Source organism: Anomaloglossus baeobatrachus, chromosome 7, assembly GCF_048569485.1.
Source record: "Anomaloglossus baeobatrachus isolate aAnoBae1 chromosome 7, aAnoBae1.hap1, whole genome shotgun sequence".
NCBI lineage: Eukaryota > Metazoa > Chordata > Amphibia > Anura > Aromobatidae > Anomaloglossus > Anomaloglossus baeobatrachus.
The window spans coordinates 226,231,678-226,258,738 of NC_134359.1; the positions used below are offsets into that span (position 1 = coordinate 226,231,678).

A 27,061-nucleotide genomic window follows, 5' to 3' on the forward strand; every position below is an offset into this window, starting at 1 on the left:
CAGCTGGGATGTTGTTATCCCCCCTCCGTGGGTAGTGGTCGGTGGTCCCAGGGCCCGGTGGTGTGATGGGGAGGCAGGGTTGGTGAGGTGCAGGGTCGCAGGGACAGCGTGGCGCGGTGCCGGATGGCACGGGTGTACTCACTGAGCAATAGATGCACAGAAGTCCTCAGTAAACCAAATGGCTGGATGGACGGGTCCCACAGCCGGCTGCAGTGTCTCTACCTGGACAGGTGATGACGGCTGTCTTTCCCTGATCCTTGATGTACTTGTTTGACTACAATGGATCCCCAACAGTAGTCCGCTCCCCGGTGCCGGAGGAGCCCGTTTGCCCGCAGGCGCTGGCCCTTGGGTCTCTAGCCTTAGGTGGTAGCTGTATACCCTCACGGTGTGGGCGGTTGCCTTCTATCAGGTCTTTGGCTGTTAGGGAACCCCTGGTATTCCGGTCACACTCGGATTTGACTATAGTCGGCGGCTCCAAGCATGGTCGGGGTCCGATGGCCCTGCCTGTGTGTGCTGGCTTCACTTCGCTCCCCGGTCGGTACCGGCAGGCCAATGCCCGACCCCGGTCCTACGGTTCCGCGTTGCTTCACCACCCCTGCAGACGGCCACCACCGTCTGCCAACCTTGCTGTCAGTGCCTGGGCCACAAACCCAGACACCCACATGTTTACTCCTCACACTTCAACCTCCAAAACTACTCTGACACTTTTCCCGCCTCCAGGCCTGTGAACTCCTCGGTGGGTAGGGCCAACCGCTTGGGTCCGCCCCACCTGGTGTGGAAATCAGACCCTGGAGGGAGGCAACAAGGGTTTTGTGTTTGGCTAATGTTACTGTCTAATGGGGGTGGGGGTGTATGTATGTTACCTGTGACGACCTGGCTAGTCCAGGGCGCCACATTCCCCCTTGGTGAAATGCAGACCGTTCGCGGGCTGCCCGTCCATCACCGGTTTTATTTTTTTTTCAAAACTGTAAAAACAACATAAATAACATGTAAACATTTCAAACATAAGCATTTTTGTTAGGACACTTAAACGTTGCACATATAAAAACATTTTTAATAATAACGGATGGACGGATGTCTTCCGCTCTCCCACCCAAGCAACCTAGCCTTGATGCTGCCCCTAAGAAGTAGGTAGCACCCCTTGACCCCAGTCCAGGTTCAGACTGCCCAAGCGGGAACGGGTACGATTACTCGCACCCGGCTGTCACTTCAGGGGACCCCACATCCAGGGGGGACCCCTGACCCCCGGAGGATGGCCACCGGTCCTAGTGGTGGCCGGGCCCCAGCCTGCTCTGCTGCGGGCCCTTCCACCAATCTGCCTCTCCGGAGGCGGCAAAGGTTTCCATCCCACAAAACTATTTACAAGCCCACAAGTTCGTGGGTGGCCTTCCAGTTCTCGGCCATGTCCATGAGTAGTTCCTCATGTGGGTGGTGAAAACACAGAGAGTCCCTCTGGGGACAACTTACCGGCAACGGCCGGAATAATCACACAGATAATCAGGTAAAAATCTCGGTTGATTTTTGTCATTCATTTAAACTGCTGAGGGTCCCAACAGGGGACAACTTGCTTGCAACGGAGGACCGCTGCCTTTACTGGAGGTCACCATCACCACTTACTTCCTTCGGATCCGCCCTAGGACTGTATGGTGGAGGAGGCGATCGGGGCTGCTTGTGATCATCATGGCTCACTCTTCTCTGGACATCCACCCTTCTCTGGACATCCAGGGCAAACCAGCCCCTCTCTCCCAGGTGGCAGGTATATGTGACCAACTCTCTCGCACAAAGGTCACGCTCCGGATGGCCCTGGGACAGCTGGCCGTGCACATCTCGCCTGGAGAAGAACGCTTCGACCCCCAGGCTGGGCTCGTGAATAAACCCCCATCCACACCGGGGTAGAACTGCCGGACTTGACCTTCAAAGATCGGGCCCCGAGCTTCGGGAGAGGCTCTCCGGAGAGCGTCCTTTGCCTCGACGGTGCGGGCCAGGATAGCAGCCTTCTCTTTCTCCCGGGCCTCTGTCTCCCGGCCCATCAGGCTTGGCTGCCGCTCCCAACATAGCAGCTCCTCCAGCACGGGGGTTGGGCCCAGCTGGTACCCCCCGATGCGGGCCACGACCGGCACCTTCTGGTTGGAGGGGCACCGCTGTGTCGCGGCCTGTTTTGCTGCCTTGCAGTGGCAACCCTCCGCAGCCTCAGCCGAGGCCTGGAGTTTGGGAGCAGTCAGCGTCACCTTCCAGGCTTGAGGAGGGCTACCCTCCACCTCTGTACTGGCCGGGTGGACTGCTGGGGCCTCTTCGGGTGTGGCCACCTCTGGGCTGGATGGCTCCCTTTGGGGAGCGGGCACCCTCCAGGGGAGTAGGGGTCGGGTCTGGCCGGGCAAGCTGTCGTTTACGGGCAGCACCTGCAGGTGGATCTTCGCAGGCGGGAGTGATGTCATCTGTGGTCGGGTTCGGGAGCAGCGGGCCAGCCAGCGGGGTGGCGCTGACCAATACGGGCAGCGGGGAACGCAGCTGGCTGAGCAACGGCAGACCGGGCCCCTCGGCCGCAGCGACCGGTCCCTCTGGGACACAGGGGCGTGGGTCACTCACCCGCTCCTCCGATTCTGCTTTCGCCTCACGGGCCTGCACGGTCATCACCACTTCCACCATCCCATTCTTGCACCAGGAGCTGGAGCCGGGTCTGCAGCCTGCGGCTTAACTGGGCCACACGAGCCTCCACTCACACCGCTGTTCCGGGCGTGGGCCTGCTGGACGGGACGGACATCCTACTTGCTCAGCCTCCAGAAACGGGATATCTTGCAGAGTCCTGGCGTCCCCGCTTTCTATAGCCTCGGCTACATTAGGCAGACACACACCCGCCCCCCCTTGGTTCTCTTCAGCACTTCCGTTTGTTGGGGGCGGGGCATCTCTTTCGCGCCTTCCCTGCTCGGAGAAGACGCTTGAGCGGGAGATTTTCGCGCCAAGATGGCGGCGCTTCAAAATTTTCGGCCGAACATCGCCGGCGGAGATCACAAGGCGCACTTCTACTGGTAAGTATATGGGTTCAATCCTGTTCGTGACGCCAAGTTGTCGCGGGCGGGGAGGACGCCGCCGCTGCTGCTGGTCGCTCGCTCACGCTCGGATCCGGCGCTGCTGCGGCTGCTCGGTGGCTCGAGCGGTGGGCCGGATTTGGGGACTCGAGCGGCGCTCCTCGCCCGTGAGTGAAAGGGGTGGTTGGTTTGGGGGATTCAGTCCGTGAAGCCACCCACGGGTTGTGGTGACGACGGGCACCACCGCTGCTGGTGACGGGGATCCCGGGAGCGATGGTATGGAGCAGCTGGGATGTTGTTTTCCCCCCTCCGTGGGTAGGGGTCGGTGGTCCCGGGGTCCGGTGCTGTGATGGGGAGGCAGGGTTGGTGAGGTGCAGGGTCGCAGGGACAGTGCGGCGCGGTGCCGGATGGCACGGGTGTACTCACTCAGCAAGAGATGCACAAAGTCCTCGGTAAACTAAACGGCTGGATGGACGGGTCCCGCAGCCGGCTGCAGTGTTTCTCCCCAGACAGGTGATGGCGGCTGTCTTTCCCTGCACCTTGATGTACTTGTTTGACTACGATGGATCCCCAACGGTAGTCCGCTCCCCGGTGTATGGATGCCGGAGGAGCCCATTTGCCCGCAGGTGCTGGTCCTTGGGTCTCTAGCCTTAGGCGGTAGCTGTATACCCTCACAGTGTGGGCGGTTACCTTCTATCGGGTCTTTGGCTGTTAGGGAACCCCTGGGGTTCCGGTCACACTCGGATTTGACTATTGTCGGCGGCTCCAAGCATGGTCGGGGTCCGATGGCCCTGCCTGTGTGTGCTGGCTTCACTTCGCTCCTCGGTCGGTACTGGCGGGCCAACATCCGACCCCGGTCCTACGGTTCCGCGTTGCTTCACAACTCCTGCAGACGGCCACCACCGTCTGCCAACCTTGCTGTCAGTGCCTGGGCCACAAACCCAGACACCCACGTTTTTACTCCTCACACTTCAACCTCCAAAACTACTCTGACACTTTTCCCGCCTCGAGGCCTGTGAACTCCTCGGTGAGTGTGGCCAACCGCTTGGCTCCGCCCCACCTGGTGTGGACATCAGACCCTGGAGGGAGGCAACAAGGGTTTTGTGTTTGGCTAATGTTACTGTCTAATGGGGGTGGGGGTGTATGTATGTTACCTGTGACGACCTGGCTAGTCCAGGGCGCCACATATATTTATGTTTGTTTATATGTATTTTTGTGAATTTGTCTTCAAATATGTATATGTACATATGCCTGTATGTGTACGTATCTGTGTATGTGCGTGTCTGCGTGTGCATGGGGCCCATTGAGATTTTTGCCTGGGACCCACAAAAACCTGAAGCCGGCCCTGTGTTTACCTGTCTCCACCAACAAAAGTTGCAGAATTACCTGCTCCTGAGCTGACCATAAAAGAAGCAGATCTGCCCCACAAAATCTTTTGGACAAATGCCAGCTCCGCTGTTTATTTCCCAAGCCTCCACCTAACTCTTGTGATGACAACAACACATTACCTCTTTGTCACCCCTTTCTTGTTCCAGGTCCCGTGCACAATGCAATAATCATCATTACCATCAGAATCAACATGATCAACATCATCATTAATATCATCACCCCTGACTCAGCTAACAGTTGTCTGAATGTAGGAAATGTCCTCAGCACCTTGCCTTTACTCCTGATTCCCACCTCTAGACTTCCCCTGACTCAAAGTGCCACCACCAACTTAGATGCCACTGCCTCTTCCTTCATAGCTAAGAAAGCCACCGACATAACTTTGTGTTGAGTCATGTTCTTCATCTCTGCTGGCAACATCTTATCCGAATACAAAAGTAGAGATTATTTAATAAATCAACGGGAAGAAATTGCTGTTGTGAGATATCTTCTTTAGCCTCCGAAGTACTGAGCTTAGGGGGACTAAGGCAGAGAAATGCACAGGTGTCATTGATGGAAGTGAAAGATTGCAACTTAAAAGATTAACTGTTACAGCAGGGGAAGAGGAGGATTGTGCAGAAACTGATGCTGTCACTGTCAGAGATAACATCTTCTCACTGTGACTGTGCTGAGTGATGTTCCATATTCCATAATGTTCTGTACTGATGCACTGCAGAGACAGCTGTCAGTGAACATACCACAATGTGCTACAAAGCTGCCACTCATGGTGTACCGAGTGGTCATACCTGTATGACTGAAAGCCGGCAGCTTCTGGGAGAAATAAGGTTTACTTTCTTCCAGAAGGCTTAGGCACCAAACTCCAAAGAAGTTCAAACTTTCACACCCTCTGCCATTGCTGCTTGTTCTTGGAGCGGCACAGGAATGGAGGCAGTCAGCCAGTGGCTGCTTTGACATCTCATTCAGTGCCACAGGTTCTTATGTAGAGGACAGCAATCAAAATGAGTTGACTGTTGTTCTGTGCATAGGCAGCAACTGAGATGACAAAGTGCTCAATATCATTAAGTAAGCTTTGCCATCTCTGTTGCTGCCCGATCAAAGCACAATGCTATATACAAACTCATCTTTGATGCTGTGCTCTGCATAGTCAGTGACTGCGATGATAAAGACTGCACTGTGCTCTCCCACATCTCCCTGCCTCTCCTCTAAATTGTAACTTTGAGGGAGGAGACTGTTGCAGACACTTACATTAGCGGAACAGGGAATCCTCCTAAATGCATCCACAGCCGCCAGCCTTGTACTTTCAGGATTGGTTTTCAAGAGCGCACACAAGCTAAGTGTAGGTATTAGTGAACTTGCAGCCCTTCCAGCATTTCCTATAGCCTTTAAAAAACCCTGCACCTAGACAAAAAGAGAAAACAAAATAATACAATATTGCAAATGTTCCAAAGTAATAATTAATCTGATTCCATTTTAGTATCACTATGCATATAACACACAATTAGGCTTCACTGACTGTTTTTAATATTGTATATCCATGATCATATTACCATGTACCTGTTGTATTTCCTCTTGGTCTTGTGCCGTACAGTTATGTCCCAGGCGTTCTTGCAAAATATTCATTACATTTTGTACTTCCAGGAGCTCATGACAGCCTCTATTGGCCAAGCAAAAGTGGTGTACCATGGAGGTGATGGCCAGGTATACACTCAGTCCAGCTCCTGGGTCTTGCAACAAAATCTGGAATACACAATCCATAATTAATGCTAAAGTAAACTAAAAATGCCCATACTCTTCTGCCAGGGAAAATGTTTTATGGGTCCATCGTTCAAAGCCTCTACCAAAGTTATAGTATATAAGTCATATATTAGCTGTATAAGACTGTCTTTGGTTTACTGATGGATATGGCAAAACATATAATACATATGTGATGCCCTGGCCTATCAGGTCGTCACAGGGTATTGTGCAATCTGCCCTCCTTGCAATATCCACCTCCTCCTTGGTTAGGGGTCCCTAACCAATGGTGTTTCCAAAACCAGCTAATCAAAATCCTAGGAACACTCTGCACCACACCTACCAGACACACCAGTGGACTGTAGTGGAATAGGGTCGCCCACTTGGGGGGGTTGGTTAAGGGGAGGTCAGGAGTGTCAGTCAGTTGGTGTCAGGGAGAGACTGTGTAGCGTTGGAGGTGAAGGAGAGAAGAGGTCAGGAGCCGGGCTCCTTGGAAGTACTAGGTAGCAGACGTTGGTCTGGGCCTGGTAGGAGCTGGAACCCCGATCGCAGTGGATCGTGACAAGGGGCATGGTATTGTTGTGGAGGACAGCCAGCGGCCTTGTACCATCACCGGGCAGAGGCCAGGGCATGTCAGGGTACGAGGACCCTGGGTCAGAGAGTAGCTGCAGGCAATCTGACAATTTACCCGACGAGAACGGAGCCTTCAAGATCCGCTCTCCACCCGCTCCAAAATTGGGGTACTAGTGCAATGAGGGGGATAGGACTTTCCACACATACGGTCCAGGAAATCCCAAGCGTGAACCCTGAGAGCAAGCTCCCTCAGTTAGCCATACTGGGGAGCGGGACCCGATTAGTTTCAAGCTATAGGGGCCAATTAGAAGAACACAAGGTGCCAAAAGGGGAAAGGTCACAGATCAACAGGCAACATCAGCATAAACGGGACTCAAACGTGCTCCCCCTCAGCGGCAGCAGTATCCAGAACTTTGGTTTACTAAGTTGTTGGTGTCAGCTTTATGGACTGAGTGAGTACGCAAGTGACCCCTATCTCCCCAACGGCACGTCACACCACCATCACCAAGTCCCGGGGCATCCCCCCTACCTGTGGAGGGGTTAAACACTTGGCTGCCCACTCTATCGCCACTGGGTACTCCCAGCCGCAGCGGTGCTACTCCACCTTACCACACACCACGGGTGGCGTCATGAACTATTCAACACACCGTCCACTGTAAATACCTCCCTCCTTTATTATTCGAGTGGCCGCACGACCCCCCCCTGATCCGGACGCCCCTCGAGCCACTGCGGGTCTGAATCCGAGCAGCCCCGGCTGCTGACGTGGGGGTGGTACACATACTCTATTTTTTTTCCGTACTTCCTCTCTAATGAACAGTGCATGCTGGGAAACTCAAACGAAGCATATCTGCCGCAGCCTTTGTTCCCTCCCTGAAATGAAGTGTCAACAGTGACTCTCATTTTTTATGCTGGGCTAGTCCCTGTGCTCTGTGCACTGTGTGATGTGCACAATGACAGCGCACTGTTATCAACAATAACGAGCCAGCAACAGAGTGGTGTTAGAATACCCATCATGCAGAGACCAGTGTCATCACTTTCAGGGGCAGCGCTGGTTTCTGTATGCTGGGCATTCTAACACTGCTCTGTTGCTGGCTCATTACTGCAGATCTGTTCTGAAAACAGAGAGTGCGCTGTCATTCTGCACATTGCACAGTAACAGAGCAGGGGCTAGCCCAGCCCTTGAACTCTACGTCCCTGATGATGCCTCATTTCAAGGAGGGTATAGAGGCTGCATGCACTAGGATTTCAAGTGAAGCGTCATCAGAGAGGATATTGCCAAATAAAGACAATAGCAGTTAGATAGTGTAGAGAGAAGAAGAAGACATTTGTAATGCAAGTATATTAAAAAAACAAGCATATTACACCACCCCTAAGGTGCTATTTTAATATAACATTGTTTAGTGGTGAATTATTAAAGGGACTTTCAGGAATCTTGGTTTAGAATGTCTGGTGGAAAAATGTCCCTTGGGTATACATACATAGTTAGGGTTATTTGAGCAAGTGCACAGTAGAATAGGAATCAAAATATCAGACATGCTAATATTCTCATTATCTGTTATTGGAATCTATGGAGTCGATCGATCTATCTACCTTCCAATCTATCCATCTATCTATCTATCTATCTACTTTACAATCTATCTATTTATCTACCTTACAATCTATATATTTATCTACCTTTCAAACTATCTATCTATCTATGGCATCTATCTATATATCTATCTATCTATCTATCTATCTATCTATCGCATCTATCTATCTATTTATCTATCTTTCTATTCATAGACTCTATTCTCAAGTTTGGACATTATCTACGTTTCATTGGATGGAGCTAACTTCTCAATCGCTGGGGGTCTGACCACTGGGCCCTCCCGAGAATCAAGTGTAAATAAAGCAGTGGTCAATCATCCACATTGCCATTCCATTAATTCTTATAGGAGTGCCAAAGACCAGTAGAGCGCAGAACTTGGCTATACATTCTTCCGATAAACCTTTTAAGAATAAACAGATTGGCAGTGGACATGGTCAACGATCTCTCCATTCAAACTGGGCTCAGAGCCCCTGTTCTCGGGATCAGAGGGGGGGTTTCAGAGGTCGAACCACCAGCGATTGAGAGTTAGATCCTATTTAACATGTAGGGAACAACTTGAGAATACCCCTTTACCTCTTAATTTTGTGAAGCTGAAATATCTAGGATTAAGAGCAGCTCAGTCATGAAACAGTAGACCTCTCCAACTCAAAAGCTGTTGCGAATATATCACCTATACTAACTCCATACTAACTCTAGAAGTAACACCACCACAAGTATTGTGCATTGTGAGATTCATCAAATGGGTCGAGAAGCTGCACAAAAAGCCTAAAATCATCATGCACAATGTCATACGTTCATTGGAGTGATGCAAAGCATGTCCCCACTGGTCCTCAGAGCCGTGGAAACAATGCTATTGGAGTGACGAATCATGTTGCGTGTCTAGATTGGATAATACTCTGAATAGAATAGAGCTTATTGTAAAATATGCAAGAATGGGAACTGCTGTTTTTTGTTTTTTTTTGGACAAGACCAAAGGTAAAGGATAATTTTAATATATGAGCGTATAAATAGACGTGTGATGGTCAGGTGTCCAGATATTCAGTCATATAGTGTTTATATAAGGTAGCATTGGTAATAATATTTGAATAGAACATGGACCCTTTAAATAAATGTTTGCGATGTCAGCAGGGATGAGAAGCAGACTGTATTCATTTTACACATAATCAAATGGAAAATTCTTCTAAACAACTGTATAGAATTATTTTCAGCTGTCCTAAGTTATTCTGCTGACCTTAGGAGAATTAGCATTGTAATACACACAAGATGTCAAAGGCAATGAGTCATAGAAAGCCGAGATGTCATCGTAAAGAAGCCTTCCAGGATGGGCCATTATCTGACCTCTAATAAGAGCGATACACCATGGATGAAGCTGTGGATGACAACTCCTACCACGGAAGTTGGTATGCACATTATACCAATACTGGGACTTATTATTTTACAAAACTAGTTTATTTTAGTTTTGCATTGAAAGAAAAGAACGTTTTGAGATACAAAGTGAGATGGTCTTTATGGGCGGAAACATTTAAGCCTAGTCTGCAAATAACTTAGCCTCCTGACATGTAATGATTATTATTTCTCATGTATATTATTGTTTTTGTTGTTCCAAGTACGTTGGTGACAAAACGTTTGACGTTAATACTTTTGAAGCATTGGCCATAAAGGCGACACTCAAGGCCGCTTTACACGCTACGACATCGCTAAAGCGATCTCGCTGGGGTCACGGAATTTGTGACGCACATCCGGCCGCTTTAGCGATGTTGCGGCGTGTGACACCTATGAGCGATTTTGCATCATCGCAAAAACGTGCAAAATCGCTCATCGGTGACATGGGGGTCCATTCTCGATTATCGTTGCTGCTGCAGTAACGATGTAGTTCGTCGTTCCTGCGGCAGCACACATCGCTCCGTGTGACACCGCAGGAATGAGGAACCTCTCCTTACCTGCGTCCTGCCCGCAATGCGGAAGGAAGGAGGTGGGTGGGATGTTCGTCCCGCTCATCTCCGCCCCTCCGCTTCTATTGGGCGGCCGCTTAGTGACGTCGCTTAGAAAGGAGGCGGTTCGTCGGGCACACCGACGTCGCTAGGCAGGTAAGTAGTGTGATGGGTCTGGGCGATGTTGTGCGCCACGAGCAGCGATTTGCCCGTGTCGCACAACCGATGGGGGGCGGGTACCCACGCTAGCAATATCGGTACTGATACGCAGCGTGTAAAGTGGCCTTTAACTGTTGGTTTTTCCTTTTTCCTTTATGTCTATTCCTGTTTCTTCTTGCCCTAATTCCTCCCTAATTCCTTGTATTTCTTGTATTAAAATTTGTAAAATGTTAATAAAAAAGATGCAAACAAAACTAGTTTATTTGTTATTGAAACAAAACACATTTTCTTCCTTTATTTGGAGTTATCTATAATATTTTCTCACTATAGTAAAAAAAAGCCACCGATGCCATGCTCAAACATTTATTCTTCAAAATGAAAGACTTGACTTAGTAACAGTAGAAAAGTGATTCAAGTCACATAACTGACCCCATAGAAGTCAGTTGGGATGTTGTGCACAGCTTCCATCAACTTCTGCGGTGTGCAATGTCAGGTCAGAAGTTTCAGTCTTATGTGACTTGTTTTAATGCTCACGACCGGTTTAGGGGCAGCGAGCGGGATTAGTGGACCCAATAGGCCAAAGGGAAGACCCGGGCTTACCCTTTAGTAGGAGGGGCTTAACTAAGCACCCACTGGAGGGTGGACGCCAGGTGCCACTCCCAGGACAGTGACCGGGACTGTGGCAGCTGACCCCCAGGATAGGAGTTGCACTCAGGTATAGACGTATACAGGCAGAGTGAGTCAGGCAGACTGAACAGACAGGTACGGACAGAAATGGGGGGCACAGCAGGAGCATACAGGTATGGCAAGGCAGGTACTGGAGACGGGCACAAGAATGACAGAATCTGAGCTCAGGACCTGACAACTAGCTAAGTAACAGACTAGAACACTGACTAACTAGGAGCATTGTGCAGGCACATCCCCTAGTGGGAGGGTTCCTTAAATACATAGTGCCTCTCAGCCATAGGCTTGGAGGCACTTCCTGGAAATAATTCGCCAGCCCTTTAAGAGGAGTGCCAGTGTGCGTGCACGCCCTAAACACACCCCCAGGATACCTGGGCTGCGTACACAGGCCCCGGGAGGGGAAGGAGGCAGCAGCACACATGGATGACCAGGGTGGTGCGGAGGAGGAAGCGACCCAGCTGTGGCAGTGACTAAGTCGGTGCTACACTTGTTTTCTGATAAATTTTGCAAATTTTCCCACTTTCACGCCAGTTTTAATCAGCTCCGTTGATATGGGCGGAACTGGGGAGAAACTGGACTGGAAGGGGCAATGGTCACACCCACCTATCCAATTTATTAAAAGTAACTGCATTTTGTGACTGAAATATCACTTCTGGCGAGGTACACACCACTACTATAATAATCTGAATTCATTAACCCTTTAATTTAGACCTTCATTATCAAGCTAAATGTTAGATGTCTGACCAGTGTCAATTTATGTGGTAATAACCCGGGAACGCTTCAATGGATTCCAGTGATTTTGAAAATATTTTTTCATGACATATTGTACTTTATAACAAAAAAGAGACAGTTGCACTCTGTAGTGCTAAAATATGTGGAACAATGAATAAGGGGAATATAGACAGGCAATACTGCTATGTAAAATATGTAAAAATTGAGATAGCACATAAAATTGGCAAGTTTTATGTGAGCCCAACAGCCAATGTCAAGGCAACCTCTTAATGTTGGATCCCTATTGAACTTTTTGCATAATTTCCATAACAGTAATGCATATCTATATTCCTATATTCATTGTAATACATACTATATCTTAGCACTGCAGTGTGCAACTGTCTCATTTTTGTTACGATGTTTCATGTTCATTTTGCACCTGTTTACATAAGAAAGATAGGATGTGCCATTAGTCTGTTTCTTATATTATAGGATCATGCCTTCTGATTGAGCACTCCTGCTCTTCAGCCATAGGCAATTTTAATTCTCCATTTGCAGGTTCCTGTCTGACCATAAATTGGAGGGGATTTTTAACCAAAAGAGAGACATTAGTTACATAGGGACTCAACATTAAGGGGTACTTTGCACGCTGCGACATCGCTAGCCAATGGTAGCGACGCCGAGCGCGATAGCACCCGCCCCTGTCGCACATGCAATATCTTGTGATAGCTGCCGTAGCGAACATTATCGCTACGGCAGCTTCACACACACTTACCTGCCCTGCGACATCGCTCTGGCCTGCGACCTGACTCCTTCCAAAGGGGGCGGGTCGTGCGGTGTCACAGCGACGTCGGACGGCAGGCGGCCAATAAAAGCGGAGGGGCGGAGATGAGCGGGACGTAAACATCCCGCCCACCTCCTTCCTTCCGCATAGCCGGTGGAGGCAGGTAAGGAGAAGTTCCTCGCTCCTGCGGCTTCATACACAGCGATGTGTGCTGCCACAGGAACGAGGAACAACATCGTACCTATCGCTGCAGCGAAATTATGAAAATGACCGACACTACACAGATCACCTATTTACGATGCTTTTGCGATTGTTTATTGGTGCATCTAGGCTTTACACGTTGCGACGTCGTTACTGGCGCCAGATGTGCGACACTTTCGATTTGACCCCGACGACATCGCAGTAGCGATGTCGCAACGTGCAAAGTACCCCTAAGAGTTGGCCTTGCCGTTGGCTGTTGGGCTCACATAAAACTGGCCATTTTTATGTGCTATGTATCTCAATGTTTACATGTTTTTCATAGCAGTAATGCATGTCTATATTCCCATATTTATTGTTCTACATATCTTAGCATTAGAGAATGCAACTATCTCTTTTTTGTTACTATATTTCATACTCAGTTTGCACCTGTTTACATTAGAAAGTTAGGAAGTGCCATCAGTCTTTTTCTTACATTGTACTTTATGTTATTGGTAAATGTAGGCCTTTTTGCATTTAGTTGTGAAAATATCGGAATTTTGGTGAAAATTTTGAAAAAAAAAAGCACAGTTTTCAAACTTTCAATATTTATATTCTTATACCAGTTAGTCAGGCTTTAAAAAATAACCAATAAATAAAATTTCCCATATGTCTACTCTACATCTGCACCATTTTTAAATGTCTTTTTTTGTTGGGATGTTATAAGGGTTAAAAGTTTAGCAGCAATATTTGATATTTCTTAACAAATGTACAAAACCTGTTTATTTAGTGATCTGTTCAGATTTAAATGGACTTTGAGGAGTCTATATATTGGAAACTCCCCAAATACTTCAAAATTGCTGTCACAGTTCTGTGCTTCTATACAGAAATGAATGCTAAAGTGTAATAAAATAAATAAATCAATAAATAAATAAATAAATTTTACCTCTAAAATGTTGCTTTAGTCCCACTTTTTTCACTTTTACAAGCGATAGCACAACAAATTGGACCCCAAAAATTACCCAGTTTCTTCTGAATGCACTGATACCAAATCTGTGGCTAGAAACCTCTGTTTGAACAAATAGGAGTATACGAAATGATTGGAGCAATATTTGAATTTTGGAACACAAATTTGGCTAAAATAGTAAGCGGGCATCATGTCTCATTTGTAAGGCCCCTAAGTTACCTAAACAGCAGAAACCAGCCCCAAGTGACCCCATTTTGGAAAACTACAGAAGTATAATAAGCATTTTGAACCCAAACATAGTACACAGAATTCAATAACATTAGGTAGTCATATTAAAAATTTTCATTTTTTTTTTCAGAAACATGTTGATTTAGACCCCAAATTTCTCCCTTTTGCAAAAAGTAACACCAAAAGTTGGACTTGACAGTTTGTTAGCCTCTTTCTTAAGCGTGGTGATACCTCATGTGTAGTGAGAAAGTTCTGTTTGGACAAATGGGAGGGCTCAGAACGGAAGGAGCAATATTTGAATTTCAGAACACAAACTTGACTGAAATAGATTGTGGACACCATGTCATATTTGCAGGGTCCCAAATGTACTTAAACAGCAGAAAACCCCCACAAGTGACCCCATTTTGGAAACTAGACCCCTCAAGGATTTTATCCAGGAGTATAGTGAGCATTTTGAACCCTCAGGGAATACACAGAATTTGATAATATTAGGTTGTCATATTGAAAATTTTATTTTCTTTCACAAAAATGTTGCTTTAGCCCCAAATTTTTTACTTTTGCAAGAGGCAACACAAGAGTTGGCCCTAAAGTTTTTTTTACTCACTTTCTTCTGAGCATGGCAATAACCCACATGTATTCAAAAGTTCTGTTTCAGACAAAGATCACTCGAGAACACTGTAAATGTGGAACTATTACTGCGCTGCTGGAGAAACGACACACATCCAGTAGAGGTGTAATGCTAGGTAGTTTAATTCAATGTGTTTCGAAGTGTCACCCCACTTCTTTATCAGAAAATCCACCAGTATGACAGACAACAACAGTAGTGCAGTCTATAAATAGTTGCTGGTAATTCAAAAAGAGCGCCAAAGGAAAAACATGACAGTGAGTCAGAGTTCAAAGGGTTAAAGGAGGCGCATAGGATGTACATTGCAATTTTATTTGGAAAAATGTTCGCGTTCCCAATTGACTTCCATTATACTCGGATACTCGAGCTGCGCCCATTTGAGCATCCAACTGCTTTTGAAAAGTACCAAGCACCCGAGTATGGTAGTGTGCGCTAATCACTATGAAGAATGAAGGATTGATTAACTATCACTAATAAATTAATTTTGTTAATGGTTTTAATAAAATATTTCCAGAATTTCTGTGAACACAACCAATACTCATTTGTGAAAGGAACCAAACAGATTCATTAGAATAATTGGGTAATTATCAAAAAATTGAGGAAATCGGAAACTCACAGTGAGAGAACTGATCATCCCGGGTGTTGGTTCCGGTATGAACGCCAGTGACCACAGATACGATTCAACTTTCTCATCTTCTAATTCTTTTGAAAGCAGAATTTCCTTCATTAAACCAACACAGGCCTCAGTTCCGCAGGATGGAAGAGCATCCAGTAGAGGTTGCCTAAAATAAAAAAATATATTGAAATGAGAAATTGATGAAAAAACCTATTGGAAGTCATCAGAGAGAAAACTAAGCCCAGATGTTGTCAATGTAACTGAAGTTGTAAATCATCTCTTCATGGTACACACAATGCTAAAATGTACAATATCTTACATATATCACCCCTCAAAAAAAATTCCACTTCTTACTTTCTCCACTTTTCAGTCTCTTTTGCTCCCTATCCTTTTCCCAAATCATTTACTATGACTTAATTGGTAAAATTCGTATCGTAGTAAAATAAGCTGTCAGCTTAGTAAGGGATAAGGCTACATTGACTGCCCATATTAGTTTTCAAGACCTCACCTCCAACGGATCCAGGAAGGCAGCAAGTTTCTGAGAGTAAAATGGGCCCACTGAACCACAGGGGGAAACCTTGACCTACCCTTTAGCAAAGGGAGGGGCTTGACTAAGCACCCGCCGCGAAGCGGGACGCCAGGTGCCACTCCCAGGGCAAGCGATCGGGACTGTGGCAGCTGAGCGGACCAGGGTGACAGCCTGACTGGTGAAGCAGAAACACAGAGCAGGGACCTGAACAGGAATGAGCAAGGTTAGCACCAGTAGTCATCATGCATGAGACACCAAGAGCAAGACCTCTGGCACGAGTCCTCAGGCATAGGTCATGGATATCGGATCAGGCTCCAGACATCGGGTACAGCAGGCACAGACCGCAACAGGGCAGTGCAGGCATAGGCGTATAGTCAGGGAGTATACTGGACTCAGGAACAGAAAACACCAGCCCTTCAGGAACTACATATCGCAACACATACAAAAATGATACAAAATGCTCAACCCTTCCCATCAGGGGAAGGAGCCTTAAATAGCTGGTGCCTCCCAACAATAGTCTGGGGACATCTTAGCAAGGTGCACACCTCTGCCTATAAAAGATTAGGAAGTGTGCACGCACGCTCCTGTGCCGCCCCCGTGCCAGCAGCCGGCGCTGCTCGGATCCGGGCCTTCTGGGGTGGTGGCTCTAGGGTCTCCGGACCCGGGGGTCTCGCGGACACGCCGAATAAAAAGGGGGACATAGATGTACGGGCTAGACCGTATTAAGTTCGTGACGCCACCCACGGTGCGTGGTGAATTGGGACACCACCGCTGCAATTATGGGGTGCCCAGGGGAGATGTTGTGCAGCAAGTTGTTAACCTCTCCATGGGCAGGGATGGTGGCCCCGGGGCCCAGTGGCTCAGTGCGATGGATAGTGACCGCAGGGGGTACTGGTGTACTCACTGTTAGTAAAACACACGAGTCTCTGGTAAACCAAGGTGATGGTGGCCGGTGTCGCGGCCGGTTGCATTCAGGGTACCCCACCCTGCTGGTGGTCTCTATCTCTGTCCTCTGCACTGTTTTAAGTAGAAATGACTTCCCAGTTTGAAACGTAGGAGTCCGCTCCCGGCTGGATGGGGCCTAAGGAGCTGTGCCCGCAGACGCTGGCCCGTGGGATCTATGGGCCCTGGTGGTGACCTCTTATCCCTAATCGGTGGGCTGTTGTCTTCTATGAGGGACTTTGGGTGGGACAGGACCTCTAGTCCTGGCTTCAATCGGTTAATTAACCAGTCCGCTTGGTTCCGGTTTCTAGCTTCAGGGTCCGAGTACCCCCCTTGTGTTACGGTTTCCGGGTCTGTTTCTCGTGTCGGTACCGGCGGGCTACAACCCTTATCGGTCCACCTCGGTTCCACCGAGCCGTCTTCCCGTCTCCTGCTGATGGAGACCACCATCTGCCACATAGCCAGTGGCACCAGGGCTCCTACCCTGGTACCATTCAATTTGGACTTCTCCTGCTGAAGCTACACTTAGCTCCAGCTCACGATCCTCTCAAACTTGAACTCTAAAACTCATCTACTTGCTTTCCCTCCCTGGGCTGTCTAGACCCTAGGTGGGCGTGTTCCAACCGCCTGGTCATGCCCACTGGTGTGTCTATCTTTCCCTAAGGGGGGTGACTAGGGTTTCAGGTCGGCTGTGTGTTTGCCTAATGAGGGAAAGTGTTATGCAGGGGTCTAACTGTGACTACCTGGTTTTGCCAGGGCGTCACACTCCCTAGGCTGGAGAACAGGAAACCCCACACAACATGTGCAGAGCCTGCAGCCTAGGTGGGAGCAGAGCCGACCATCACATGGGCATCCACCAGGAACAACAGCTGGGGACTGCACTTATATGTGGACGACAGAGAAGAGGGAATCAGGTACACTGCAGAAGGTACAGAGGGACACCGGCATCCCTAGTATGCTGGCATGACATTAGTGTATAGAAAAGAGGGGGGATTGGTAGGAGGAAGCAGTTGCAGAGAAACATGGAAAGTAGTAGAAACATACAAAGATTCAACTGTGGCTTTCAGTGGGTTTCTATTTCATCCTAGTGCTAGATTTACATGACCCTGGAATTGTTGACTCTGGTCTTTCCATACTCCACCCCTCCTTTCCCAATTCTTATCTAAAATGACTGCACAGACACCAATTTTTCTTTGGATAATTTTGGCCATAGCAGCCATTTTATTGAACAGAAATATATAACAAATAAAAAACATTGCAATATGGTAGGGTCCTTGAAGCTACAAACCCTGGTGATTCCTACCAACCGAACCATAAACACCAACTTGCCCCCAGCCGTTACCCACACTGGCTCAGGAGCACCAAACGGTAAGGGTTAATCCTCTGTTAACCCAAACCACCCCCAGGGACCCCGACATACCCCGTCGGGAATCCCCACAAAATCACCAGGTGACCAGCCATTCTGCCAATGAGGGGATCCATACCCAGATGGATTCCCCAAACCAATTTTTCAACCAACTTCAAGGACCCACCAATAAAAACCGCCACCCAGCCACTACGACCCGTAAACAACCCCGCACCCCACCCCTTGAACATACCAAACATACCCCAACATATGAGGGAGGGCGGGTGGGACTGTCACTTCTGTCCCCACGAGCGGGAAATGTGCCGCTCCTCCCCCTGCTCATTGTTTTATTTTAAAAACGGGCTCGCTCTCTCCCCCTCCCCTCATGACACCTTGACCTCCCCACCAATCAAGTGTCATGAGGGCCTCCGCAAATGCCCCGGGGGGAGGGGGGGGCAATGCTCCGTCCCTTCTTGACCCTGGAATTGTTGACTCCGGTCTTTCCATACTCCACCCCTCCTTTCCCAATTCTTATCTAAAATGACTGCACAGACACCAATTTTTCTTTGGATAATTTTGGCCATAGCAGCCATTTTATTGAACAGAAATATATAACAAATAAAAAACATTGCAATATGGTAGGGTCCTTGAAGCTACAAACCCTGGTGATTCCTACCAACCGAACCATAAACACCAACTTGCCCCCAGCCGTTACCCACACTGGCTCAGGAGCACCAAACGGTAAGGGTTAATCCTCTGTTAACCCAAACCACCCCCAGGGACCTCGACATACCCCGTCGGGAATCCCCACAAAATCACCAGGTGACCAGCCATTCTGCCAATGAGGGGATCCATACCCAGATGGATTCCCCAAACCAATTTTTCAACCAACTTCAAGGACCCACCAATAAAAACCGCCACAACGAGGGCACCTTGATAACCTTCAAGTGCCTGAGACCCCCCGCAACCGCAGTGCCCTCTCGATACCTCCTTGCAGGCCGAGGGCCCATAAATCAATCCCCACCGCATTTAAGTGCACCCCGTCTGCCAACCAGAATTCCTCATCCGTCCTTTCCAACTCAACGTGCCTTATCGCAACTCCCCCATTCCGAGTAACAAACTTCGAAATCGCCCTATTCACTTTTGCCCGCGCCTTGTTCAACCTATCGACCGACCGCGCTTTTCGCCAACACCTTCTTGCCACGATTTCGGACCAAACTATAGTTAGCCGTGGAAATGACACCCATAACCGCAATAAATCATGCTTGATGTCTTTTATCAAAATTCGAAAAGGACGCCCCCCCAGATCATTTCCCCCGATATGTAAGACCAAAACTTCGGGAGGCCTGTCTAAACGGGCATACCTATTCACCTCTTGCAGTACCCTGCTCCACCCCAAACCCCTAACCCCCAACCAACGTACAAGAGCCCTATCCCTTTCAAAACCTAGTTGTCTCCCGTTTCTTCTTGCATCCGCTCGCTGGGCTCCCCAGTATACATAAGAATGGCCCAGGATCCAAACCAGATATGGGGGGGGGTGGTTCTGTAATACAAAAATGTACAAACAGACAACCAATCAGTTTCCTTATTCCCCAACTTGAAAAAACACCCAGTCCACCCCCCCCCCCCTCGCAGCCGCAGAAACCCCCCGCTCAATTGCCAACGATCGCCTATGGACGGACATACAACTTAAAACGCTGCGACTTCCACCTACCAATCCGCTTCACAGTCTCTTCCGGCAAACCACACATAGCGGCCTCTGTCGCTGCCCCAATGCGAAAAGAATGTGACGCAAACGACCTCGGATCTAACCCCAAAGACTTCAAACATGCCCTGAAAACACTTACAAATTGGTATCTAGATAAAAAAGACCCGTCCTCATGACACAACAAGGGGCCATTGACCTGCGGGCGAATCCTTCCAAAGTTCCCGAAACACTTGAGCGGGCACATCTCCGATGCCATAACCACACCCAAGCGAACTCGCCTACCCACACCTCTTTGATCTGTCTTCGATCTCCGAATCCAGAATTCGATCCCGCCTTCCACGGCGACAATATCACCATGACCCAGGCCCCCGGGAGAAGTCTTACTGGGCGATACCAATTCCCCAATCCGCAACGCCCCAAAAAACGCCAAGGAAAACGCTAACCGGAACAAACTCACCTCAAACGGCGATATACAAACCCCCCACAATGCCCCACCCAACTGCTCCAATAAGCTAAATGATACAGGCCGTCTACCATCCAGCGGCTTGCATCGTTTCCGAAATCCCTTCAAGGCCTGAACCACCCAAAAACTCTTAGTCAAATCCAGTAAACCCCGCAACCGAAAACCAAATGCTAATCCCGCCATAAAGCGATTCACCTTCGCAACTGACCATCCTGCAACCGCTGCCTCCCCCAACCTTTCCAACAGTACTCCCAACTAATCTCCCTCAGCAGACCCACAACCCTGCAACCACTGCTTCCACAGACTCCATGCCGCCTGATACGCCGTCCATGTGGTACCCGACAGGGACGCCCGAATCAGTGGTCCTACTGCCTGCAGACCACGTTCCAAAGCTGTACCGGACACTCCAAGCCGCTGGCCTCTGCCTCTGGCGCGCAAACCCGGAACCGATCCCACTGAAAACGAGAGAGGGAATCGGCTATTAGGTTCTGAACACCTGGCACATGAGCAGCCGTAACGTACGCATTGATTTGCAAGCAAACCAGAACCAGCTCCCGTAACACCCGAATAACTGGAGGAGATGATGCTGAAAACTTGTTAATGGCCAGCACTACCCCCATATTGTCACAATTAAAGCGAATCTTCTTGTTCGCCAAATGTTCCCTCCACAGATGAAGCGCCACCAATATCGGAAAAATTTCCAAAAGCGCCACGTTTCTCGTCAAGCCTTCATCAACCCACCTATCAGGCCACCGTTCCGCACACCACTGACCCTGAAAGAAAGCCCCAAAACCTGAGCTGCCCGCCGCATCAGTAAACAGTTCCAAATCAAAATTGTCCTTTACGTCCTCCATCAGCAGCGAACGACCGTTGTAATGCTCCAAAAACGGACCCCAAACTGCTAAGTCCGCTCTGTGTTCCGCCGATAAACGAACGTAATGGTGCGGAGCAAGCACCCCCGCCGTGGCACCAGCCAATCGGCGCGAAAAAATTCGCCCCATTGGCATTACCCGACACACAAAGTTAAGCTTTCCCAATAAAGACTGAACCTCCCTTAATTGCAATTTCTTCACACGCCGTGCCCTTGCCACTTCGTCTTTTAGCACGTTGACCTTTTCCTCAGGAAGCCGAACTTCCCAAGCCACGGAATCAATCACAATACCAAGAAAACTTATGCAAGTCGTCGGCCCCGTCATTTTCTCAGGTGCTAAAGGCACCCCAAAATAAGCCGAAACCCACTCCATTGCGGCTAAAATCCCGGCACACTGCGCCGAGTCAGCCGGACCTACACACGAAAAATCATCCAGGTAATGTACCACTGATGACCAACCCGAAACGTCCCGAACAACCCATTCCAAAAACGAACTAAAAGTCTCGAAAAATGCGCATGAAATCGAACACCCCATGGGCAAACAACGATCAACAAAATAGCCACCCTCCCAACAACAACCCAGCAGCCTAACACAATCCGGATGCACCGGCAATAGCCGAAAAGCCGATTCAATATCAGTCTTAGCCAACAGCGCCCCCCTCCCACATCTCTTTACCCACTTTGTAGCCTCATCAAACGACGTATATACCACTGAGCACAGCTCAGCGGGTATTCCATCATTCACCGACCTGCCTCTTGGATAAGACAAATGGTGAATAAGCCGGAATTTCCCTGGTTCCTTTTTCGGCACCACTCCCAACGGCGACACCACCAAGTCGGGAAAAGGAAGGGCCCGGAACGGGCCCGCCATTCTCCCCAACGCCACCTCCTTCCTTAATTTTTCCGCCACAACCGCGGCATGCTGGTAAGCAGAAACGAGATTCCTGGTTGCCCCCGGAACCTCAAAAACGGGGGCAGGAATCCTGAAACCCTCCCCAAAACCCAACCACAAAACTTCCGCCTTTTCCCGATCTGGGTACCTATTTAGGTACGGAAGCATCGCGACTAACTTCACCGGCGTCAGACCCTTGGGTATGAGAGCCGCCGGGCTTGGGTTTCCCCTTCTTGAAGCATTTAGACGCTCCGTGGGATGTCCCGTTACAATGGGTGCATAAGTGCTTAAATCGGCACGTGGCCCCAAACTTGCACTGCCCATCGTTGAATTACCAGCATAGACCTGGCTTCTGCGATCCCGCCTGACCCTGCTGACCACTGGTCCCTTGATTTCCCGACTGGTCGGAAGTCCCGGCCCCGCCTTGAAAGGGCTGGCCATACCTAGCCGGTGCCATGACCCGCAACCATAACCCTATATCTATTTGATCCCAACGTATAGATGGGCGTACGGCCTTCCTCTGACGAAATTGTTCGTCATACCGAAGCCACGTCTGCCCCCCATACACCCTGTAAGCCTCACCTATCGAATCCATGTAACAAAATAGATGAGAACAATTCTCCGGCGCCTTTTCGCCTATCACACTCGCCAAAATAGCGAAGGCTTGCAACCAATTGGTAAACGTCTGAGGGATCAAGCGCCACCGCCGCTTTTCCTCATCCTCTTTCTTACTATCCTCCTTTTTTCCTTTATCTAAGTTAAATTTTGCCAAAGGAAGGAGGGAGAAGATCTCGACATATTCGTCCTTCCAGATCTTTTCCCTCACCTCCTTCTTAAGGTGCGAACCTAAGGGGCCCTCAAAGCATACATAAACCTCCCCACGCGCCCTATCATCTAAATGAATCCTGTCCTTATCCTTTTCCGTCTGGACCGACACCGAAACCGGGGAAGAAATACCCGCAACCACGGACTCACTAACCCCCAGAATGGGCGGATTAACCCACGCCCCCACCGGCGCCGGGGGTTCCCTTGGACCCCCAATTCGCTCCAGCAACGAACGCACGCAACCTAACAGCTCTCCCAGCTCCCCACCCCCCGACGCATACCCACCAACACCGAACGGTACCCCTGGACTTAACCCCGTCTGATCTACCCCTCCCCCTACGTTCTGATCTCGGTTAAACTGAGGAGACAGACACGACACAGAAGCATACTCACCGGGCTGCACTAGGGAAGAGGCCCCGCCAGCCGGACCGCCTGATTCCTGACGTCCATCCACACGATCCGCAGCTTCTTGGCTCCTCCCACCGGATTCCCCGCTGTTAGCCCTTGCCGCCGCAAGGCCGGGAGACACCTCCGACCCTGTAGTACGGGCCTGACGTCCGTCCTGCCAGCCGTCCGCCCCAGAGAGCTGCCTGCGTTCCTCCACACCTTGCCAGTGCAGCTCTCCAGTGCGAGCGGGAAATGTGCCGCTCCTCCCCCTGCTCATTGTTTTATTTTAAAAACGGGCTCGCTCTCTCCCCCTCCCCTCATGACACCTTGACCTCCCCACCAATCAAGTGTCATGAGGGCCTCCGCAAATGCCCCGGGGGGAGGGGGGGGCAATGCTCCGTCCCTTCTGGAACACTGCTTAATACAGCATAGTAAATGGTGCTTTATGTGTTATAGATAAAAGTACAGGAACAGGATCTTCTCTTCTCCTTATGTGTAGTGTATGGGAGACCTCATAGCAGTTTAGCTCTTGCATCACCTGTTCAGGAGGCAGGAGAAGCAGCAAAATAGTCTAACTAATAATTGAAAAAAAGGCTTTTTCCCTCCTCTAATATAATATGTGTCATGTTTCCACTAGAGTCCACTCCTACGACTTCTGCTTCAGTCACCATGCGCTGCCGCACTCCCATCATAGATGTGCTGGTGATAAGGAAGGAGTCAGTACCAGAGGCTTTGGTGGGTGCAGGGTCCGACCATCCACAAATCTTGGTTTGACTGGCACATGCAGTACCACTGGCTGACTGTAGCGGTGTGCGCCTTCCAGCTGAAGTTATCAACTTTCAGCCAGGCCAATGGGAAGGCACCACACCCTTCTTATTCCTCCTCTAGTCTGATGGTCACCGCCAGATATAGCTTAGAGTTTTTAACTGCTACTCAGCCTTCTGGTTCTGTCTACACCTTGCTGTTTTGTCCTGTTTGACCTTGGCTTGTTTTATGACTATTCTCCTGCCTGCTGATTTTGTATCTTGTTGACATCTCTGTTTTGACCTTGGCCTGATTTCCTGACTACTCTTTTGCCTACTGATTTTGCCCCTTTTAATATCTCCTGGTTTTGACCTTGACTGGCGACTATCCCAGTCTCCAGACTACAGTCTTTCGATAGGACCTCGCAGTAAATTCACACCCCTGTTTAGGGGTTAAACGGTTTCAGTGATCTTGTGATTTTGCTCAGTGGGTGGCTTGCGCCTCTAGTCTGTCCGTGATAGTCACCCTTTGTCTGTGGTTCCGGACAGCCGTCACATATGCTACAAAGTTTGCTTTAACTATTGAGCTATAGACAGTAGTTTGTTTTTTTTATTAGGTGTACTGTTTAAATTTTGGCTACCTATACCTCTCACAAGGAATTTTAAGGCGCTTTATTTCAGAAAAACAGCCCCAGACATTAGGAAGATGTTTTTCTTACAAATGTATTAGGCCCATACATATGAATCTACTTAGAATAAAGAATCAAAAATAATAGTGACGGTCTGACTAAAGGCCACTTTACACGCAACGACATCGCTAACGAGATGTCATTTGGGTCACGGAATTCATGACGCACATCCGGCCTCGTTAGCGACATCATTGCGTGTGAAACGCACAAACGACCGTTAACGATCAAAATTACTTACCTTATCGTTGATGCATCGTTCTAATCCCAAATATCGTTGATGTTGCAGGACGCAGGTTGTTTGTCATTCCTGCGGCAGCACACAGCGCTATGTGTGACACCGCAGGAACGAGTAACATCACCGTATCTGCGGCCGGCAGCAATGGGGAAGGAAGGAGGTGGGTGGGATGTTACGCCCGCTCATCTCCGCTTCTATTGGGTGGCCGCTTAGAAAGGAGGCGGTTCGCTGGCCACAGTGACGTCAGCAGGCAGGTAAGTACGTGTGACCGTTCCTAGCGATGTTGTGCGCCACGGGCAGCGATTTGCCCGTGACGCACAACCGACGGGGGCGGGTACGCTCACTAGCGATATCCATAGCGATATCGGCTGCGTGTAAAGTGCCCTTTAGTTTAAGGCTTTGTTTACAGCATGAGATCATGTGATGGATTTAGTGAAAATCATATTTGCGTAATTTCCAAGCAGAACACAGAGGGTTAACTGAAAAACTACATTGAATGAAGGAGAGAAGGGGCGATCGGGGTAGAGACCAGTAAATAGACTGTTCTGTCATCTGTGATTTGTTGTAGAAAAGCCTTTGTTTTTGGGCTACGTGTTTGCATATCCCACATCATTAGCAGGGTGTATTTACTTTACTGCACAATACTTTTCAGAACTGTGAGTGATCGGCCGCAGTATAATGTGATATTTATTTATTTTACCAGTGTGGTCAATGTATGGTTATAGTCTATGCTCCTCATTTACATTTTCTCCAAGGGTGACTCTCTTAGTTGCAGTGTACCCAATAAGCTCTATACTTCCATTAACCACCGAACCGGTGACTTGGCATCAATCCACGGAAAGCAAACAAAAGCATCAGGTTCAGTGTATGTAGTTCTGAGATTCACAAATGCCTGAGAATATCCAGTTGTAGCTTTAAACATGGCTTTTCTTTGGGTGAAGGCGTTTACCATTGAAGATGAAGTGGTTATCTATGGCCCTGTATACAACAGTATACATGTCAGCACCATGGACAGAGCAATGAATATAATGTGAGCACGTAAGTATCCTTTTACAGGGGATGTGTACCTTTAAACATCTTCTAAGGTGCCACTTCAACATATCCAAAAATGCCATCGATTTAGAGTCCATGAGTCAAGAAACCAACCATCCACTATAATGAAGGGCCTGGGTCTCTCTATCGAGCATCATGCACCTTTAGGTTAAAGAGAATCTCTAAGTAAACTCCCCAGATTGCAAATAAGCATGTAGGTTTTTGAATTAGAAATCCACCAACATCTTTATATCTTTTATCTGCTGCTGCATTTCAGAGCAATTTGTTTTACTTCATAAGCAAATGATGTATTGTGTACCTTGGGCATGGGTGATCAGAAGGCAAAGGTATGGGAAGGGCTCTGTCATGCCCAAAGCACAATACTTCATTTGCATATGAATTAAAACACTAATTGCTCTGGAATGCAGCAACACATAGAAGATATAAAGATGTTGATGGACTTATATTTCAAAGACCTGCACACCATTATATGCAGATCCTGATTGTACTGACAGATTCCCTTTAACTTTTGAAATTTGTAGGCATTTTAACATACCTGCACCATGTTTGGTGACCTCATATAGTACGCATAACGTTTCTCACTTAGTAAATAGCTGGCATAAATGATGCTTTTTATACAGTTAAGTTCAGAAATATTTGGATTGTTTCCGAATCTCTGTACGCCAGTATTTTTTATTTAAATTGAAACAACTGAAATGTAACTGAAGTGGAAATTTTCAGGTTTAATTGAAGGGGTTGAATGAAAATATGCAGTGAAATGTTCAGGAATTACAGCCATTTTTCTACAAAGCCTCCTCATTTCAGGAGCTCAATATTTATTGGACAAATTTACTTTACCATAAATAAAATGTTAATTTTTAATATTTTGTAGAGAATTATTTGCAGGCAATGACCCCCTGAAGTCTGGAGGCCATGGACGTCACTGAACACTGGGTTTTCTTCTTTGTGATGCTTTGCCAACTTTACTGTAGTTGACCAGTAGCTTATTTGTGGGTCTTTCAGACTTAAGGTTTGTCTTAAGCATGTAAAAAGCAGCTCAATGACATTGAGATTTGCTGATTAACTTGGCCATTGTAGAATATTCCATTTCTTTGCTTTCCCAGGATAGTTTGGGTCATTGTCCATCTGTCCTTTGAAGCGCCGTCTAATCAACCTTTCTACATTTTGTTGAATCTGATCAGAAAGTATCGTCC

At 48.4% G+C, this 27,061-nt stretch overlaps 1 protein-coding gene across 1 annotated transcript in view; it reads right to left on the bottom strand.

Annotated features, from left to right (window-relative positions):
* LOC142245308 (uncharacterized) overlaps window positions 1-27,061 on the bottom strand; it is a 452,975-nt gene that overhangs the window by 320,452 nt on the left and 105,462 nt on the right. The window contains exons 10-12 of the mRNA XM_075317926.1: window positions 15,187-15,352; window positions 5,967-6,149; window positions 5,658-5,810 (exon numbers count right to left, since the gene is read on the bottom strand). Coding sequence (XP_075174041.1) covers window positions 5,658-5,810; window positions 5,967-6,149; window positions 15,187-15,352 — 502 coding nt within the window. The remainder of the gene's footprint in view (window positions 1-5,657; window positions 5,811-5,966; window positions 6,150-15,186; window positions 15,353-27,061) is intronic.